The sequence below is a fragment of the Rhinatrema bivittatum genome, chromosome 3, assembly GCF_901001135.1.
Source record: "Rhinatrema bivittatum chromosome 3, aRhiBiv1.1, whole genome shotgun sequence".
Lineage (NCBI taxonomy): Eukaryota > Metazoa > Chordata > Amphibia > Gymnophiona > Rhinatrematidae > Rhinatrema > Rhinatrema bivittatum.
In genome coordinates this window covers 285,291,403-285,312,116 of record NC_042617.1, presented here as the reverse complement: position 1 = coordinate 285,312,116, position 20,714 = coordinate 285,291,403, and the positions used below count along the sequence as shown (strand labels likewise).

The window sequence follows — 20,714 nt, the reverse complement described above, 5'->3', positions numbered from 1 at the left end:
AGGGGTGCAGATGCCTCAGGTTGTTGGCTCTCAGGAGACACATCATCGAACAGATTAAGTGTGACCACTTCCTCTGTGGAGATGTGTTGGCTGGGGGAGTCCGCATTCGATATGGGGAATACAAATTCGTCAGGCGTGGGAATGGATTTGTCGCTAGTTACGTCACCATCGTTCACTCGATCTGTGGAGAAAGATGGAGAAAGAGGTTGCAGTTAGAGTTGTCAGTTTATCCCTCATGAACCCAAAAGTCAACATGCAGTGCAAACAAGATATATGTTTATGCATACCTCGACTTGCTCCTGTGTCAGCGCCGAACTGTGTGTGCACGCTGACGATGACCTCTGGCCTCACAGTACTGAGAACCAGCTCCTCCACAGGTGTCAACACAATATGACAAGGTGGCCCTCCACTGGTCCTCTTTGCTGCCGCGTCAATTTTGGCAGCCTTTTCTTTCACCTCTTTTCTAGTGTCGCGCTGTACCTGTTTTACGTCCCTAAGCGTGACTCAGAAAGGGAGCTCACATCCTGTGCGATCTTCCCCAAATCCGTTTCTTTGTGGAGCCTGAAACCTTGGACTGGAAGAGAATTTTATATTTGTCACAGACAGCATGGCACAGTAACTCTTTTTCTTCATCCATGAAGCGAGCGTTACGGGTTCACTTTTTGGACAGCTGGCTAGAACTTGTGCCTTCCAGCTGTTGATGTTCACTGTGCTCTGCCTCGACATGCGCAATAAAATGTTTTCCAGCCATCATAATGCCTGAATGGGAAAAAAAAGAAGAATAGGGATTAATGAATGTAGAGACAGTATGACGGAAATAGACAAAAGCAGAATAAATGAAAAAAATTGTTAACCAGAAACAAGAGGGGCCCATAGACGACAGCATCAAGCAAGAGCCTGAACTAGTGACTTCCAGTGGTTGCTGATCTCCGGACTCTGCCTCTACCCGCGCAATGGATGTTTTCCTATACACATGTACTAATTTCTCACTGAATGTGGGACATATGGAAACAGATTTACTGCAGATTTACAGCAACCATCATAATGCACTGGGTTCCAGGAAATGTACCGGATAACCCATATGAGCTGAAAGCTTCTGTGTGCAGAAAGATATATATGATTTGTTTTTTCTCACTTCAAGAGGTTTTTTTCAAATATGGATGTTTTCCTGGCATGATTGTCTGAATAGGAGAAAAAACTGGAGGAAAGGGATTAATGAATGGAGAGATAATAAAGAACAGAATGACCCCAAAGGAAGAGGAGCACATGCAGAGCATACAGTAAAGAGTCAAAATCAACAAAACAGAAGAGGAGCACATGTGGAGAGCAAACAGCAAAGAGTCAAAATCTGCAAAACCAAAGAATGACTTCAAAGGAAGAGGAGCACATGGAGAGCATACATCAAAGAGTCAAATCAGCAAAATGAAAGAAAAAATGACACAATGGACGGTCCCACGACCGAAGGATGTCGGTCTGAAAGAGGCGGGAATATCCATGTAGAAGGCCCCGCTACCGATCCTTTTTGGACGCTCAGGGCAGCGGCCATGGATGTCGGAAGTTAGCGGGGCCTCCGACCATAGACGTCCAGAAAGAGGCGGGAACGTCCATGGTGTGGTCTGAGGCAGGCCTCACTACCTTCCAACGTCCAAGGCCACTGCCTTGAGCATCTGGAAAGGATTGGTAGCGGGGCCTCCGATCATGAACATCCGGGTTGCAAGGCCTGCCTCCAACCATGCCATGGACGTTGGTCGGAAAGAGGTGGGAACGTCCATGGTCGAAGGCCCCCGCTACCTTGCAACGTCCATGGCCTTGAGCACCTGGATGTGGAAGGTGGCGGGACCTCCGATCATGGACGTCTGGAAAGAGGCAGGAACGTCCATGGCGTGGTCTGAGGCAGGCCTCACTACCTTCCAACGTCCATGGCCACCCTGAGCACCCAGACGTCCATGAGCACCCGGACGTGGAAGGTAGCGGGGCCTCCAATCATGGACGTACGGGTGCTCAGGCAGCAGCCTTTGAGTGTACATGACTCCCGGTGTCCATGCCGTGTCCAAGCGTCCATTAGTATGCCTCTTACCTGCTGAAAGCGATGCCAATCTTCCGAAAGATATCCAAAGGTACCGCTGTAACCGCTCTGTCTGGCCCGAACCAAATACAAAGGGACTTTCTTACTTGGCGATGCGACTTATATACACGTCCAAGGTAGGATTATGACGCGGCAATGATGTCACAAAGGGGGAACAACGGGATAAGTTTCCAGATCGATGAAAAGTTTGGAATTTGTTACATTTTCGTAACATTTTAAAAATGACATTTCCTGCTCCATTGAAATGACATTTATGGTATGGAAGCAGCGCACCCTGGATACTGTATGGGAGTTCTATAACGTCCTATACAATAAAATGGATAGGAGCGCCTACTGCGCGATAGACTCGCCTTTGGCACCGCTTGGATTTGCATCTAATTTGAATACTGAATCGAGCGGATTGTAAATCAAAATGTGCGTGCGGCAAATGAGTGGGTGCTGGACACTGCCGCACTTTATTTTACGCATCGGTACTGTATCGGCCTGTATGTAGGGTTCTATAGCAGCTTGGATTGATCTGTTTTCCTAATAAGGGGTTTATTACTATTTTTGGTCTGGTATAGTATTTATAGTATTAACTTTCATGGGTAGGGTTGTTGCTGTTTGAGTGGCTCTCTGAGGATGATGCCCATGCCCAAGATGCATTACGGTAAGGCTAATACCATATGAGTTCCAAAGCATCTCTGGGTTTTCTGGTTGGCACCTCAGCAGTGCATGCAAATATAATCTATATATTGTAAGTGATATTTTTACCTCAGAAGACTATGTTTTGAATGTCCATTATCATGTTAAATCTGTTTTTATAAATGCATAATTTTTAATTGTGTGTGAGGCAGGTGTGATTGGGGGGGGGGGGGGGTGCAAGGCTGTAAAGGTTTCCTAGGGCACCTAATACCCTTGCACTGGCCATGGGCCTTGCTGTACAAACATTGAACAGAATCTCCCAGCTCATGGTGTCATGTATTGTGTAAAGGGGGAGGGTGCAGATTTTCACTTGGCCATAGGCACCAAATTGCCTGGCTACAGCTCTGCTCAAAATAGATCAAATTCCCAAACGGAACGCAACTCCAATCCCACTGTATCCCTTTTAGGGTTATGGAAACACAGCAGTATAAAAAAAACAAATATTAAATAAATAAAATGAGTGAATAGATAACCAAATAAGTTCAGTAAAATCACATTTTATTGTACAATATCAAATTAAAATTCATAACCCTCTATTGGAAGAGAGTTCCAGAGCGTGAGGATGAACTGGGAGAATAAGCATTTATAGGTATGGATTAGGGATGTGAATCGTTTTTTGACGATTTAAAATATCGTCCAATATTTTTAAAATCGTCAAAAATTGTTAAAGAGTGCGATACAATAGAAATTCCCCTGATTTATTGTGAAAAATTATTAATCGGGTTTGTGTCCACTAACGGGAGTTATTTGGGGGGGGGGGGGCGGAAACCGGCACACCAAAACAACCTCTAAACCCACCCGACCCTTTAAAACTAATCCCTTACCTTCCCCCACCCTCCCAAACCCCCCCAAAACGTTTTAAAATCACCTTGTGGTCCAGTGGAAGCCCTGGGACCGATATCCCGCTCTCGGGCCGTCGGCTGCCACTAATAAAAATGGCGCCGATGGCCCGATAAAAAAAAACCCACCCTGACCCTTTAAAACTGACCCCTTAGCCTCCCCCACCCTCCCGACCCCCCCCCCAAAAAACGTTTTAAAATTACCTAGTGGTCCAGTGGGGGCGCCGGGAGTGATCCCCCGCTCTCAGGCCGTCGGCTGCCACTAATAAAAATGGCACCGATGGCCCTTTGCCTTTACCATGTGACAGGGTATCCGTGCCATTGGCCGGCCCCTGTCACATGGTAGGAGCACTGGATGGCCCGCGCCATTTTTAAAGATGGCGCGGGCCGTGATCTGCAGGCAATGCAGAGGGCTTTGAATTGGGCTGTAACATGCTGAGCACAGGGTAGTGCACCACGGTTGGTGTCCTGCACCTCATGATCCCGGGCCCAGTGCTGTGTCCTACAATCTGTTGGTGCCTCTCAGTATGGCTCCTGGCATCCTGCACCTCTGCTGCTCTGAGTAAGGGCTCAAAGCATCTCACCAGCTTTATAGGGCCAGCGCCCTGGATTTCCTGTGGCACAGACTGATGTCATCAACACTGCTGTATGATAAAAGGCAGCTCACACCTCTGAGCAGGAGACTAAATAACAGGTTCTGTTTCTTTGTTCCTCTGCGACTGGCTGTTCCCGATTCTGACTACCGACTGAGACACGGCCTAGTTCCTGATCTTGCTTCCATCTGCTGCCTGCCCTGATCCCTTGCTTGTCTCCTGCTTCTGAACAGACTCTGCCTGCCTCAACCTTGCCTGCCCGACCACATCTCTGCCCCACGATTCTGTACCGTGCCTCAGCCCTGTCAGTCAGCAGTCCCAGGGTCCACTCCTCCAAGCGTGCAATATGGGCCCAGTATAGTATTGATAGCCAGTGAGAACTGGGGGTGATGTGATCTAGGAAGCTGCTGCTGGACAATATCAACAGCGTTCTGCAGTAGCTTTAAAAGAGAGAGGAGTTTTTTTGTGGGAGACCTATGCATAGGGTGTTGCAGCAGTCCAGCTAGGATAGGACATATGCATAGGTCAAGATGGCCAGGTTATCTTTCTCCAGGTATGGCATTACCCATTTCAGCTGTCAAAGGTGGTTGAAGGCATTCTTGGCAACTGTGATTTGTGGGTCCATTGAAGTCCACGAGGATGCCAAGGCTGCGGACTTCAGATTTTATTTCAAGGGGGAAGGGTACCACTGAGCATCAGTTTTAGGTTGTCAACTGAGGCAGAGGGGTATTTAGGGTTAGTACCTCTGTTTTGCTAATCTGTCTGCATCAACTGCCCCCAGTAAAGATTTACTTTTGAACAGCTGCCTGTGTGCTGTGTAGTAATTTCCCAGAGAGGTATAAAAAGCCCCTCTAATAGCCTAAGGGCCTTGAAAGACTAAAGACTATAACTTTCCTCCCTGTCAGGAAATAAATGGAAACATCAGTCACAATTTGGCCCTAGCACTCCCAAGTGAGCCACTAAGCCCTACTTGACTGGTGGAATAAGGTTACATGTATCCGTAGTTTAGATTTTTATAGATCGTTAATTTAATTGGGGCAGGTCCGGAATTAGGTATCGACAACACAGGCAACTTGCTCCGGCGCCAGATTTTAATAGGTGCTGGAGCGTTGCCACCAGTCCCATGCAGGACCGGAGGAACCACTAGGCGAGCTAGGCCTGTGCCTAGGGCGCCGAGACTTAGGGGGCGCCGTGGCAGGCGGCAGAATTTTGAAAGGGCAAAAAGTACCCTTTCAAAATTCTGTCAGCCTCCGCCTTACCCTGCGCCCCCCCCCCCCAGTGCCACCCTCCAGACGCCCCCCTGGTGGTCCAGCAGACGTCCTGGGAACGATCTGCGGCTCCCGGGTCTTCGGCTGCCACTAACCAAAATGGCACCGGTGGTCTTTAGCCCCTACCATGTGACAGGGGCCAACCAATGGCACCGGTAGCCGCTGTCACATGGCAGGGGCTGAAGGCCACCGGCGCCATTTCGATTAGTGGCAGCTGACGACCCGGGGGTGGCAGATAGATCCTGGGCCCCCCGCTAGACCACTAGGTGATTTGTGAGTTTTCTTTTTTTGGGGGGGGGGAGTCAGGGCTGCGATTGGGGGGGGGGGGCACAAGGTTGAAGGTGCCTAGGGCGCCCAATCCCCTTGCACCGGCCCTGGTCCCATGCCTCAATCCGGGCCTGCCTCTGAGCTGGCAGCACTTACATCCATCATCAGCAGCAACAACTTTAAAAAGGAAATTCAACATGGGGCCTCCAGCTGCCCGTCATGTGCTCAAGGCCCTATGGTGTCCCCTTCCCCTTCCATAGTAAAAGGAAATCCATGTGGAAGCAGGGTGTGGGGCACCACAGGACCTTGAGCATGCCCCTGGCAGCTAGAGGTCCTGCGCTGAGTTTATTTTTCAAAATTGTGGCTGCTGCTGCTGGGCTGGAAAGCTGCTGCTCCAGCAAGCAGCTTGGAAATACAGGGGAGGACTAGAGAGGAGAGGAAACGGATGAGGCAGTCTGGAATCCTTTGCCTCTTCCCCTTCAGAACTCCCTGAACTTCTGATGACTTCAGGGAGGGGAGGGGTGAAGGAAGTTGACCACTCTCCAATACCCCTCAACTTATGATAATTTGGGGGGGATTCCACCTGCTGCCTCACTGTCTATAGGTGCCCAGAATGTAAATCTGTGCCTGAACTGAGGGTTTTATTTCTTTGTTTTTGACTTATCTACCTGCAAGGCCTCTCGCCTTCCTTTTGATCTCTCTTTGAACAGACCCAGTATTCTCCCACAGCTTCTCCCGCGTGCAGTGACTCCCTTCAGCTTCACTACATGTAGCATCCTATCTCTACTGCTATTCTTTGGGTCAGTCACTAGATGGCACTATAAGAACCATGCAGATCTTTTTCCCACTAGGGACCTTGAGTGCTATTTCAGCATTATTTCTAGTCTCTATTTACTCAAAGAGGGACAGCTCAAGTTGAGAATAGAGCTGTACTCTCATAGGAACATAAGAAATGCCATGTTGGGTTAGACCAAGGTCCATCGAGCCCAGGATCTTGTCTCCGACAGTGGCCATTCCAGGTCATAAGTACCTGGCAGATCCCATAAAGTAGATCTATTTCTTATTACTCCCTTCCAGGGCTAGCAATAGCTTTCTTTAGTCTACCTGGCTAATAATGTGTTATGGGCTTTTTCTTCAGGAACTTGTCCAAACCTCTTTTAAATATCACTATGCTAATCACCTTGACCAGGCCCTCTGGCAACAGATTCCACAGCTTGATTGTGCACTGGGTGTAAAAGTTATTTTTATCATTTATTTTAAACCTGCTGATTGTTAGCTTCATGGACTGTCCCCTTGTTTTAGTATTATTTAAAAAGGTAAATAATTATCCTATATTTACCTATTCCACTCTACTCATGATTTTAAGAAACTTCTGTTATGTCCCCTTTCTGTCATCTCTTTTCCAAGCCGAAGAGCCCTGGCCTGCGTAGCCTCTCATCATAAGAAAGCTGTTCTATATCCTTTATAATTTTTATCTCCCTCCTCTGCACTTTTTCTAGTTCTGCTATGCTTTTTTTGAGATAGAGCAACCAGAACAGTACACAATACTCAAGGTTCAGTTGCACTGTGGCTCAATAAAGTGGCGATATGATATTTTCTATTTTGTTCTGCATTCCTTTTTGTTAGAGTTGTGGACCCTTGTGATGGAGTGAGGTTGATGCTACCTACTGAGAAGGACCAGTAGGTCTTCACTACCAACTGACAGAGAAGATGATGCAGAGACTGAGCTGGAGCTTCACCATTACTAGCCCGTTTTCCCTTGGGTTGAGCCTTTGGGTTCTGAGGGCCGGCAGGTCTTAGGTGACAGTCTCTGGAGAAGAATAAAGAGAGGTTCTGATATCAGGCTGTGGTCAGGGCTAGTAGCAAGGAAGGATGGTCAGGTCATGGGCTATGGTTGAGGCGGTCGGCAGATAAGGATGGTCAGGATACAGGCTATGGTCGATATTGAGAATCAATCCAAGAGTAGGCAGATGGGAGACAAGGAAGGAAAAGCAAGGCTGAATGAGGCTGAAGACAAGGATGGCAAGGCAAAGAAAGGACTCTGAAGAAGCAACTCAAACTACCGGGAGGTAGTCTACCCATCGGTGAGGCACCTTGGTGTTGCACAGCCAGGGTTTAAATATCTATACGTGTAATGTCATCAGGGAGTGCCAGAGGACTGGTTTCCCATCGCGGGGTCTTTAAGTGCCAGGGCAGGCCAGAGGAAGAAAATGGTGGCATTCCCAGCCACGTGGAGCGGCAGCATCGTTGGCCGTGTGGAGCAGCAATGCCGGGCCAGTCAGGCGGTGTCGGGTGAGTGCATCGGCTCACAGGGTCGTCCTGCGAGCTGGCAAACATAACAACACTTTTTGGATCATTTATAACATTCTGATTGCTTTTTTGATCGCCGCCTCACATTGAGCTGAAAATTTCAACGTAATGTCCACATGGACTCCAAGGTCTTTTCCCTGGGTGCTGATTCCAATACAGATCCCAACATTATGTATCTGTAGTTGAGATTTTTTTTTCCTTGTGCATCATTTTGCACTTTTCCAACGTAAACTTTATCTGCTGTTCAGTTACCCAATCTCCTAGGCTCACAAGATCCCTCTGCTATACCTCACAATCTGCAGTTTTAACAAGTTTGAATAATTTTTATGTTTGGTGGCAGCAGACTACCACACTCACCTCTCCATCTGGGCCTCCTTTTCCTGCTCCTGATATACTGCCCGTGTGCCATGTGGCCTGCCACATTCCAACGTGGCAAGACACCGTCGACTCATTGCGTGGTAAGATGATGTCAACCTCAGTTGTTGTGCACCAGACCTTACCTCATTTAAAGGGCCAGTGGTGGGAAAAGCCCTGTGATGTTGGATGATGATATCGCATGCTAAGCCCTATAAAGGGCTCACTCACTCCTGCCCTTATCGCCTCAGCAACAGGTCCACCAACTATACAGTAAAACATGTTGCTTCCAGCATCTTTGTCTTCAGTTCTTCAGTCCAGCTTGTCTTCAGTCGTGTCCAGTTTGCCTTCTGTCTTCATCTGTTTGTCTCCAGTCTTGTTCCTGCTGTTCTTGCCTGGCCTTCCTGCCCTGCTTATATGTCCCTTATCTTCTCCTTCGGATGGATACCTGGTACTGACCTTGGCCTGATCTCTGACATGCTTGACCACTGCCCACCTATGCCCACTGCCTGTTCCTGCATACATCTTACCACTGCCCACCTCCAACCATTGCCTAACCACCACCTGCCTTTGATCATTGCCCGGACCTTAGACCCATCTGACCTCCACCAATCTACAATCCTCTGCCATCAGCAAAGACCTCACCTAAGACCTGCCGGCCCCGGCACCCAAAGGCTCAACCCGAGGGGAGCGAGAGCTGGTATAGGTGAAGCTCGAGTCTACCTGTCAATGGTGGGAACCTGCAGGACTCTTTCCTGCAGGTTGTGCCAATCCTGCCTCAGCCCAAGAGTCCACAGATGGAACAATTTTCTGTCATCTGCAAATTTGATCTCCTTACTTATTATTTACTTATTTATTGAGTTTTCTATACCGTCACTAAGACAAGCCATCGTAACGGTTTACAAATCATAGAAGTAAATAAAATAGCAAATACAATCATAAAAACAACTTTGTAAAAATAACAATAATTTTAAATAATAACTAAAATGAATATAAGAAAATCAAAAACTTAACCCTAAAATGTACATTAATATTAGAATTAAAATGGCTACTAAGAACATCAATAACTTAATCACTAAGATAAACATTAATATTGAAAATAAAAGGCCCTAAAAAGCATAAAAGTAAAAAATAAACGCTCTAATTCACATTGTATATGCTTTGTCGATAAGCCAGGTTTTTAGGTTGCGTTTAAACAATCAGTTTCTAGCCTCAGATTCGTTGGTAATGTGTTCCAAAGTTTGGGTCCTGCTAGTGACACAGCTCTCTCCCTGACTTGATTCAAATGTTGTTATGCTCTCCTCCTCCAGAGGGGAGGAGTTAGCAATCTGTTATGCTCTCCTCCTCCAGAGGGGAGGAGTTAGCAATCTGTTATCGTTTACCCCGCCAGGAGGGCGGAGTTAGCAATCTGTTCTGCTGTTCTCCTGAAAGGGGGAGGAGTAGCGATATGACATGACCTGCTCCTTCAGAAGGGAGGAATTAGCTATCTGTAGATCTGTTAGCGAACTGCTGTAGATGCTCCTGTAAGGAAAGGAGGTAGCAATCTATTATGGATCAACTCTCCAAGGAAGAGGAGTTAGCAATCTGTACAATGATAATCTGCTGAGGAGAGGAGCTAACAATAGGTATATTGTCCTTCGCTATTGAGATAGCAATCTATCATGCCTCTGCTACGGAGTAGCAATCTGTTATATATAAGCTGCTGGCAAGTCTCAAAAAAGAGGAGTAGCTATCTATATAATACTTCCGTGAGCGGTGTGACTGGTCAGTAGTGGTTGGCTCCCACAGAGTGATAGTAGTGAAAGGAATGACCACTTGGAGGAAATGGTGAATCCCTGGGCCGATGGCAGATGACAGCGCCCCCAGGAGGAGATCCTGAGAGGAACCACCAGGTAGGCTAGAATATGAGATAAACATAATAGTTCTTTATTAGACTAGAAGCTGGACCACCAGAGGTGGCAGTAGAGAGTCGCTGTGTTCGGCAAGGCTGAAGTCCTTCTGATACTGGAATATAATCTCTGGGTCGCTGAGCTGTAGAGAGAGACTAGAAGTAGTGAGTAGACAGGGTATACTGGATACAAGATGGCACACTCACAATAGTAGATGTCTGCAATGGTCTCTATGCTACAGAGAGTCTTCAGTACATGCAGGAACAGGAGCCGTAGGCGAGCACTGGCTCCCACATCAGTCTGTAATAAGAACTCACAATTGCTGTATATGAAATGGCTTCTAGAGTAGAAGAGAATCTGTAAAAGATTCTAGGAACATGGGCCCTCGTGGAGCGACTACCAGGTCCTATCTGCAATCTTGCCAATGTAACTCTTGATCTCCGTACCTGCAATAACGTCTTGGATGGAAGGGAGTCTTCAGAGCTGTAGGAATGTAGGCTAGGGGTGTGCATTCGTTCCCTACGAATTGGGAATCCGCAACATATAGGGCCCTATTCGTTGTATTCGTGGGGAAGCAAAACGTGTCGCGATTCCCCACGAGTACAACGAATCTTCGCTGAATTATTCGGCCACCTAAAGGAGCCAATTTAAACAAACCCCCCACCCTCCTGACCCCCCCCCTCCCAAGACTTACCAAAACTCCCTGGTCGTCCAGCGAGGGGTCCGGGAGCCATCCCCTGCACTCACACCCTCGGCTGCCGGTTTCAAAATGGCACCGATAGCCTTTGACCTACTATGTCACAGGGGCTACTGGTGCCATTGGTCAGCCCCTGTCACATGGCCATCAGCACCATCTTGTGCTCCTACCATGTGACAGGGGCTGACCAATGGCACCAGTAGCCCCTGTGACATAGTAAGGGCAAAGGCTATCGGCACCATTTTGAATACTGGCAGCCGACGGCCCGAGTGCAGGAGATCGCTCCTGGACCCCCGCTGGACCACCAGGGACTTTTGGCAAGTCTTGGGGGACCCTCCTGACCCCCACAAGACTTGCCAAAAGTCCAGCGGGGGTCCAGGAGCAACCTCCTGCACTCCGGCCGTCGGCTGCCAGTATTCAAAATGGTGCCGATAGCCTTTGCCCTTACTATGTCACAGGGGCTACCGGTGCCATTGGCCAGCCCCTGTCACATGGTAGGAGCACAAGATGGCGCTGATGGCCATGTGACAGGGGCTGACCAATGGCACCGGTAGCCCCTGTGACATAGTAGGTCAAAGACTATCGGTGACATTTTGAAACCGGCAGCCGAGGGTGTGAGTACAGGGGATGGCTTCCGGACCCCCCGCTGGAAGAACCAGGGAGTTTTGGTAAGTCTTGGGGGGGTTCAGGAGGGTGGGGGTTGTAGTTAATTTAATTTTAGCGGGGAAACGAATAGGAATTAACAGATAAACATATCGGGGGGCCCCCTTGCCGAATGCAACGTATCTGCCCCCCGACGAATATGAGTCCCAAATGCAATGTATGGCGTCCCTCTGCACATCCCTAATGTAGGCCCTCGTGGAGCGAGTACCGATTCCTATGTGCAATAGAACTCACTGTGTTCATGTCCGCGATCGCTTCCAGGCAAAGGAGTCTTCTGAGAGTACTGGCAATCTGAAATCAAGAAGAGAGAGCGGAGCCCCATAGAGCGGGTACTCCTGGTAAGTTTGAAAAGGCCGAGCAGTGAGGAAGATTTCCCGTCGCTGACTCAGATCGTTGTTGCAAGTATCGTGGACTGCCGAAGCAAGTCCTATTGGAGTTCCTTGCTAACTCGTTAGAGGTTAGCAAACAAAGACCTTTTAAAGTGCAAATGGATGACGTCACTACGGGGGGACGCCCCCGAGATACGCGCTCTTGCTGGTACAAAGTCTGGAGCGCGCGCGCACCCTTACGTCATCAGGAACATGGCAGATCAGTAGCGTCAGGCCAGCCCGGGGACACCGGGACCAAGAGGCGGAGAGAAGCCACGGCTGCATCTGTCCGTCAGAGCCAAAGGGAGTCACATCCCAGGTAGAGAGGGTGGAACGAGGGGCGAGAAGAGGCACGAACGCAACAAATGTGCTGACTAAACTGAAGGTAATGAAAGAAGACCCTTATTGGCAGATCGCAAATTTCTTTGAGGTACTTGCAACCTAATAGCTAGGGATGTGAATCGTTTTTTGACTATTTAAAATATCGTCCGATATATTTTAAATCGTCAAAAATCATTAGAGGCGATATTTAATAGGAATTCCCCCGATTTATCGTCAAAAATCGTAAATCGGGGGAAGGGGGAGGGGAAGGGGGAGGGCGGGAAAACCGGCACACTAAATCAACCCTAAAACCCACCCCGACCCTTTAAAATAAATCCCCCACCCTCCCGAACCCCCCCAAAATGCCTTAAATTACCTGGGGTCCAGAGGGAGGGTCCCGGTGTGATCTTTTACTCTCGGGCCTCCAGTGCGTTGTAGAAATGGCGCCGGCGCTACCTTTGCCCTGTCATATGACAGCAGGGCAAAGGTAGCGCCGGCGCCATTTTGTTTTTTGTCCCCCGACGTCAGGAGCGTAGGAGATCGCTCCCGGACCCCCGCTGGACTCCCAGGGACTTTTGGCCAGCTTGGGGGGGCCTCCTGACCCCCACAAGACTTGCCAAAAGTCCAGCGGGGGTCCGGGAACGACCTCCTAAACTCGAATCGTTTTGCCGTACGGCACGTATGGCAAATCGTACGATTTACGATTTACACGATATTTGTACGTATGGCAAATCGTACGATTTACGATTTACACGATATTTTAAAAAACAAAACCGCGACGATAAGATTCCCTCCCCCCCCCCAGCCGAAATCGATCGTTAAGACGATCGATCACACGATTCACATCTCTACTAATAGCTGTATTTAGCCAGTCCACTTGCTCTCCATGTATGAGTTTGTGTAGAATGCAGAGTGTTCAATGGGTTGCCAATGTAGTTCTGTCAGGATAGGGGTGATGTGGTCCCTCTTTCTTCTGCCTGTTAAGATTCTTGCTGCTGCATTTTGCAAGACCTGTAAAAGCCAAATGGAAGAGGCTGGGAGACCTAAAAGGAGGGCGTTACAGTAGTCAGTGCTTGCAAAGATTAATGCTTGCAGGACTGTGCAGAAATCATTTTGAGATAATAAGGGATTCAGGCGTTTCAGTATCATTAGTTTAGCATAACCTTCCCTTACTTTAGTTGCTATGTGTTTTTTAAAGCACAGTTCTGGATCAATTATGACTCCTAAATCCCTAATTTGTTCTGCCAATGTAAAGGTGGTGTTATCTTGAAGTGTTATTAATCTTGAACTTCTGGGGGAAATTTTTCTTTCTAAAAAAATGATTTCAGTTTTGTCAATGTTCAGTACTAACTTCATTTGTGTGAGTAATTGTTTAATCACTCTCAGATACATTGCCATAGTTTCATAAGCTTTTTCAATTGTGTCCTGGATTGGTAACAAGATTTGGATGTTGTCCGCATATAGATAGTGGGTTAGCCCGAGTCCGGATAATAGATGACATAATGGTAACATATAGATGTTGAATAACGAGTTTGATAAAACTGATCCTTGGGGGACACTAGTATTAAGTTTCATTTTATCAGATGTGGTATTATTAATTTGTACTTGATAAAACCGGTTATTCAGGTAGGATGTGAACCTTTTTAACGTATTCTCTGTTAGACCTATTTCTGATAGTCTTTGAAGTAAAATCACATTGTTTACAGTATCGAATTGCTTAAAGATCTAATAAAATTAATAAATATGTTTGCCCGTTGTAAAACTGTATCAGATAGAGAGAGAAGTAAAGTTTCAGTGCTAAAATTATGTCTAAAACCAAATTGTGAAGGATAAAGTATGTCATTTGTGTCCAAGTGTAGTGATAACTGTCTATGTACTATTTTTTCTATCAGTTTTGATAAAAAGGAAAGATTCGACACTGGTCCATAATTATTAGGAACGGAAGGATCCAATTTTTTGTTTTTTAAGATGGGTCTGATAATTGCGCCTGTTAGTAAGTCTGGGAGATGGCCTTCACTAAGTGACTTGTTAATAATGTATGTAATAGTTGGTGTGATTCTCTGTGCTAGCAATTTCATTTCCACAATTGGAATGGCGTCCAATGGATGATTTGCTGGGTTCAGCATTTTTAGCAGACACTGGGTAACAATTTTTAACATGATTCCTGTTGAGTTCGATTTTTCAGCTGTTTTAGACTTAATAGGCATGCTGATTTCAAAACTGCAGTTAGTTTTCTTCTATCGTGTGCTAGGGGAGATAGAGCATAGCCTACCAGCACTGGGGGGGGGGGGGGGGAGAGAGAAAGAGAGAGAGAGCACCTAGCTATAAGGTCCTTATACTAGGTAGGTATTTATACCTCTATAGGAGGTCCACCTAGTTACTCGAGGTGAGGTTTAAGTATTAGTGTTCTGTCCCCAGCAGTTGGTACATGTTGGCATCTGTATATACATTGCAGTTTAACTGTGTCTAGTGCAGTCCATATTTGTAACCCACGATAAAAACCTGTGAGCCTTGCCTTTAAGGGAGCTTGCCCTTAAGAGAAGTTCCCTTCATCCTTTGCTTTCTCTCACTTGGGAGGAGTCTGTATGCCCTCTCTATCTGGCTTGAGTCTTCTTGAGTGCCTTATTGGCTCAAGGGACTGCCCTTCATGCTCCCCCCAGTGTCACATGAATCCTAGGCTTGCTACCATTGGATCTCGCCCTCTAGCCCCAGCTTGTGGGGATGTTTCTTGTAATCAATCTTCAAGACTTAGTCTCAGCCATGCTGCTTCAAAGCTAGAAGTGCCTGCAACCTCTGTAATACAATTAGCTTTTTTACATTTCTTCTTACCGCTTTAATTCTAAAGATTAATCAGCTTCAGAACCCTTTGTCTTCTCACCCTGAATCCCAAGAAACTCCATTCCCTTCTCCTGCCTATCTCCAGCTACAAAGATCTCTGCCTGGGGCATATACTTTGGAATGCGACAATTGTAAGTAATGGAAAATTATCTGTACAATAAATAATTTCAAACTTAAAAGATCTTTGCCTGAAGACTGATTGGGAAGAAAAGTTAGCTGTGTGGAAGAGGGAACCCTGGGTGTTTCTTACTGAGCCAGCACAATTAGTGTAGGGGTTAGGGGTCACTTTGACATTCAGAGTGTGACGTACAAATATTTGATGACCTTCGGAGTGAGGAAATTCACCCAAAGATGAGATTTGTGCAATGTTCTCTCAACTTGCTTGATGTTACCCATATAGTACTTTGATAAATGACCCCCTTAGTGCGACCATTCTAGGCTGGTTCGAGCCTGGATCGAGGGAAGCACTAGTGCTCTCCTATTGGCTGAGAGCAAACCTCCCTTGAGTGGGGAGGGGTGGGGGAGGAGACTTGGAGACTAGCAACAGGTTAATACTTGTCTAGGCTATTCAGTTACACATGAGACAGTGTGGTGAGAGGTTGTGTGCCGCTCTATATAGTGAATCGTATTCCGAAATGTAGTCCGAGTTCTTGTCTGTTTACAAGGAGTTAGCAGAATTAATTTTTTTATTTACATACATACTTATTTCCTTTCATTCAGATCATGTCTGCCTCTGCTATTTCTCATCGAAAGTGCCTAAACAACCCTGATTCATTTTGTTATATCTGTGGCAATTTCACCATTCCCAGTCAAAGGACAAACATCAGCGCATTTGTCAGGCAAGCCTATTTTGCATATTTTAAAGTGAAACTTGGTGATCAAGATAAGTCTTGGGCCCATCACAAGGTGTGCAAGCAGTGTGTCGAGAGTTTACGGATGTGGACGAAGGGTGTTGTGTTATGCCTTGAAAGGCCTTGCATTCTGTTATGTTAAGGACCACTAGGAGAGCGATCCCAACTTGAGAGAATAGTGTGCCCTTGGACCTCGGCATGACCCCAGACGAATCCAAGCCAGCACTGAGGGTTGGCGAAGCATGTCCCAGCATGGGCGAAGACAAAGTCTGACCCTCTGCCGGACCTGCATGCTTCTGGAAGACCAACAACATTATATTGGTATATGAACAGTCCACCGACCGTTCCCAGTCCTTTCGGACCTGCCGCTGTGTAGGGCGCCCTGTCTCTCAGGGCGCCCTACACAGCCCACCTACACGGGCGGACCCAATGGGCTGGTCGTGGACCACCCTGTCCCACTGCATGCCCTACAACTCCTGAAGAGGCTGGTCATGGACCACGCGGAGAGCTGGACAAGCGCAGGAAGGGAATCCAGCTGAGACGAAACTCCAATGACAAGGCCAGGTGTCATCTGGAGAACCACAGGAGCTGGAGAGTCAAAAGGACTCGGAAACACAAGAAGAGAATCCAGCAGAGACGAGACTCCAATGAAGAAGTAATGTGTCATCTGAAGAACCAGAGAAGCTGGAGGGTCAGGAAGACTTGAAATAAGCGAAGGAGGGCAGAATCTCGGAAACATCAGGAAGCCTGGAACATCGGGAAGTGGAACATCAGGAAGCCTGGAACATCAGGAAGTGGAACCTCAGGAAGCCTGGACTAGGAACCTCAGGACATGAAGACATGGAACATCAGGAAGCTACAGGAAGCAACGAAGACTCAGGAAGCACGACGAGACATGGAGCTCCAATGAAGAATGAAAACCTGATGGAGCACTGGAAGACGAGACTTCCAGGAGCAAGTAACTCCAATGCAAGGCAAGGCAGAAGTGTTGGAGAAGCCCTTTTATAGGGCTGAGACAGGAAACAGTCATCAGGTGGGGCCCGGGGCATATCCGGCCGTGGGCCCTTTAAATCTTGTGAAGAGGCGCGGCCCGTGCCTTAGGAACAGGAAGCAGGAAGTTGTGCAGGACCATGGCCAGCAACCATGCTGCTGCTAACACCAAAGAGCAGGGCGGGGCCGAGGAACAGGCCCAGCATTGTCGGCAGCTCTCAAGCCGCAGAGGGCAGACCAAGAAGCGGCTCCAGCCGCAAGGAAGACCAGGGACTGTGGCCTCCAGGCTGCGGGGCAGCAGAGAGAAGGTAAGGGAACACGTGATAAATTGCTATTTGATATACTTATGGTTTGGCGAGAGCCCAGAGGTCAGTCAAGTGACTGTTACTTTTGTATAGTGAAAACGTCAGGATATAACAAGAAAAATAAATGTAAAATAGAGTATCCTAGTCTACCATCAGCTATACGCCCAGTGCCTCATTCAGCTGAAATCCCAGTGCCAGTTTTCATTGAAGTACCCTCTTTCAAAAAACAGGAGTATGGTGAAGAACTAAGTGACAGCAACGATGAGGATTTTGAAATTGAAGATGACTCAGTTCATAAGGGATTTGATCAGCATGAGTTGAATGATTTGGCATGAGATTTGGGTCTATCCAAAAAGACTTCAGAACTCCTAGCAGCAAGACTGCACGAGAAAAACTTGTTTGAAAAAGGAGCGCAGGTATCCTACTTTCGATCAAGAGAAAGTGCATTTCTGCAGTACTTTCGAAGTGACGGTGGCTTTGTCTATTGCCATAACATACATGGTTTAATGGAGGAATTGGGAATTCCAATCTATAATGCAACTGCATGGTGACTGTTCATCATGTTGCAGTCTGAGAAGCTGCAGTCCAGGTGTGAACCCTTGAGCCGAACTACCCTGAAGGCAGAGTAGGTCGGGAGGCGGAGCCACAGGCAAAGGTCTTCACCCGGGAACCAGGAACCCCCCCGGAGGAGCCCTTAGGGTCCTAGAACCTTGGGACTTAGGAGCACAGTAACAGTCTCTATAGAAAGAAGGCCTGGGCAAGGAGTAAACCACAGAGTCCAGTAACGGTGAGCTGGAAGGCCCGGCGTGAGCGGGGCGGTAGAAGACCAGATAGAGTCTCTAGCTTGCTGTGAATAGAAACAGTCTGTGAGTAAGCCCGGGGTCTGTAGTTTGCAGTGAAGCAGAGCAGAGAGAACCGGGGCAGAGTCTGTAGCGTATTGTAGACTGTAGCACGCTGAAAGCAGGACTGGAGTCTGTAGCGGGCAACAGAGCTGGAACGGATGGTGAGTAGGAACGGAGACGAACCCCAGTCAGGCTGGCAGCCAGTAGAAGCAGTATCAGGAGCCGGCAAGGGTCGGAAGCTGGCGGCAATGAGAAGCGGAATCAGGAACAAGCTGGAGTCAAAGGCTGGCGGCAAGCAGAAGCGGAGTCGGGCACACGCTGAGGTCAGTGGCAGGCGGCAGGCAGAAGCGGAGTCAGGAACAAGCTGAGGTCAATGGCAGGCAGAAGCGGAGTCAGGAACAGACGAAGCGCAACTAAGAACTACTAACAGTAGCGACCCTCGTTGCAAGGCAATGTGAAGGCAGGCGATCGCCGGTTAAATCAGGCTTGGGGTGTGGCGTCGTTAACCCAGGCGGGGCCAGACTTCCGGTGGCCATGCGTCCATACTGCGCGTGGCAGCAGAGTGATGATCTGGCAATGGCGGACGCCCTGAAGGCCTAGCGGGACCGCGGGAGCGGCGTTTCCACCACTGGAGGTGAGCACAAAGCAGAGCAGATAGAGGGGAAGCGGTGGAGACCGCAACACATCGATAGCTCAAAGCAGAGCTTGAAGTGTGTCTTCCTCCACAATGTCAATTTATTTGGTGCAGTCCCAATTGGCCATTCAGTTTGTTTTCGTGAAGACTATGAAGACATAAAGAGAGTCATTGATCTGTTGCAATATCACAAGCACAATTGGATCATCTGTGTTGACCTTAAAATGGTCTGCTTCCTTCCTGGTCAGCAACGCGGATACACCAAATATCCCTGTTTTCTGTGTATGTGGGACGGCAGAGCTCGTGAGAAACATTGGGTGCAGTCGAATTGGCCTCCAGGATCTGACCTCAAACCTGGTGATCCAAACATTATATTCCCACCTCTGCACATAAAACTGGGTGTCATGAAGCAATTTGTTAAAGCTTTGTCAAATGAAGGAGACTGTTTCATGTATCTCATTTTGGCATTTCCTAGTCTGTCATTTGAAAAAATAAAGGCCAGTGTGTTTGACGGTCCACAGATTCGGCAGCTCATTAAAGATGAACATTTCATCGGGACAATGTCAGAACTCCAAAAGAATGCTTGGTTGTCATTCAAAAACCTTGTCGAGGACTTTCTTGGAAATACACGAGCATAGAATTACACCAAAATTGTCCAGAAACTCTTGGAGAGCTTCAAAATGCTTCGTTGCAACATGAGCATCAAGGTGCATTTTCTGCATAGCCATTTTGCTGACTTCCCGAAAAACCTTGGTGCAGTCAGTGATGAGCAAGGTGAACGATTCCACCAAGATTTGAAGGTCATGGAGGCACGGTATCAGGGTAGATGGGATGTACATATAATGGCTGACTATTGTTGGAGCATCAGGTGAGATTGTCCGCAGATTGAACACTGCCGGAAAAGCTATAAGCATAAATTTTTACCTTAATATGTATGTTTGGTAGCAGAACTTTACTACTTGTACAAAATTTGACTTACAGTAACAATATATAACCTTTGTATGAATAAAATAACTCTAAAATAAACAGTATATTCAGGTAATTTTTTTCTTTTATTTCCTTTGTATGTACATTTTGTATGATGTTTGGGACAAAGGGAGGGTATCCTGTACCTTAAAAAGTTGACGTGATAGAGAAAAGCCGGGGTCATCTTTTGATTCAGATGTCAAAAGTTAGTCAAAAACAAGTGTCAGAGCTAATTCAATGAAAATTGTGTTCTTTTATCTACCTCATCAGTCGATGTTTCTTCAAGATTTGACCATTTGACCAGATCTTTTTCACAGAGGGTTATCACATATTGTTTTGCTCCATCTAGATTTTTCAATAATTTATCTATTTTATCTTTAAAAAAATAAGCAATTTCATTACATCTATCTTCTTTGAGCTCTAATCTATTATGGGAGGAAACTGCAGTTAATTTACTCACAATGTTGAAGTGGGTTTTCTGATTGATGGAGAATTTTTGAATTTTCTTCTCATAGTTGTCTTTTTTAACGTTATTGATCAATTTTTTATAATGGGCTAGAAAAGATCGATAGTTGCTTATCGCTTCAATTGTCTTATTCTTCCTCCAGGTTTTTACTTCCTTTCTTAAAACTTTCTTAGCCTCCCTAATTTGTTCATTGTACCAGGGTTTTCTTTTCCTTTGTCTGTCAGTTTTTTAGTTTTACTGGGATTAGTTCTATCTGCAATTTCTGAGGTTATTTCTAACCATGATTCGACTGCTTTACTTCCGGTTGTTATGTTAATGCCCATCAATTTATCTATAAGCTCATTATTTAATTCCTCGGTTTTAAATGATGGTCTGTATTTAAAATGAAATGTGCCGTATGGTTGTGAAGCTGGCATAATTTTAAAAGTAATTTCTGAATGGATCAGAAAGTGATCTGACCATGGGACCGGGGTTATACTCATA

The 20,714-nt window shown here is 46.9% G+C and overlaps 1 protein-coding gene across 1 annotated transcript in view; it reads left to right on the top strand.

The window, feature by feature from the left end:
• The first annotated feature begins 1,919 nt into the window (after window positions 1-1,919).
• The window catches only part of LOC115088564 (putative nuclease HARBI1), a 190,486-nt gene continuing 171,691 nt past the window's right edge, over window positions 1,920-20,714 (top strand). Inside the window, exon 1 of the mRNA XM_029596821.1 lies at window positions 1,920-1,967. Within this exon, the coding sequence (XP_029452681.1) occupies window positions 1,920-1,967 (48 nt within the window). The remainder of the gene's footprint in view (window positions 1,968-20,714) is intronic.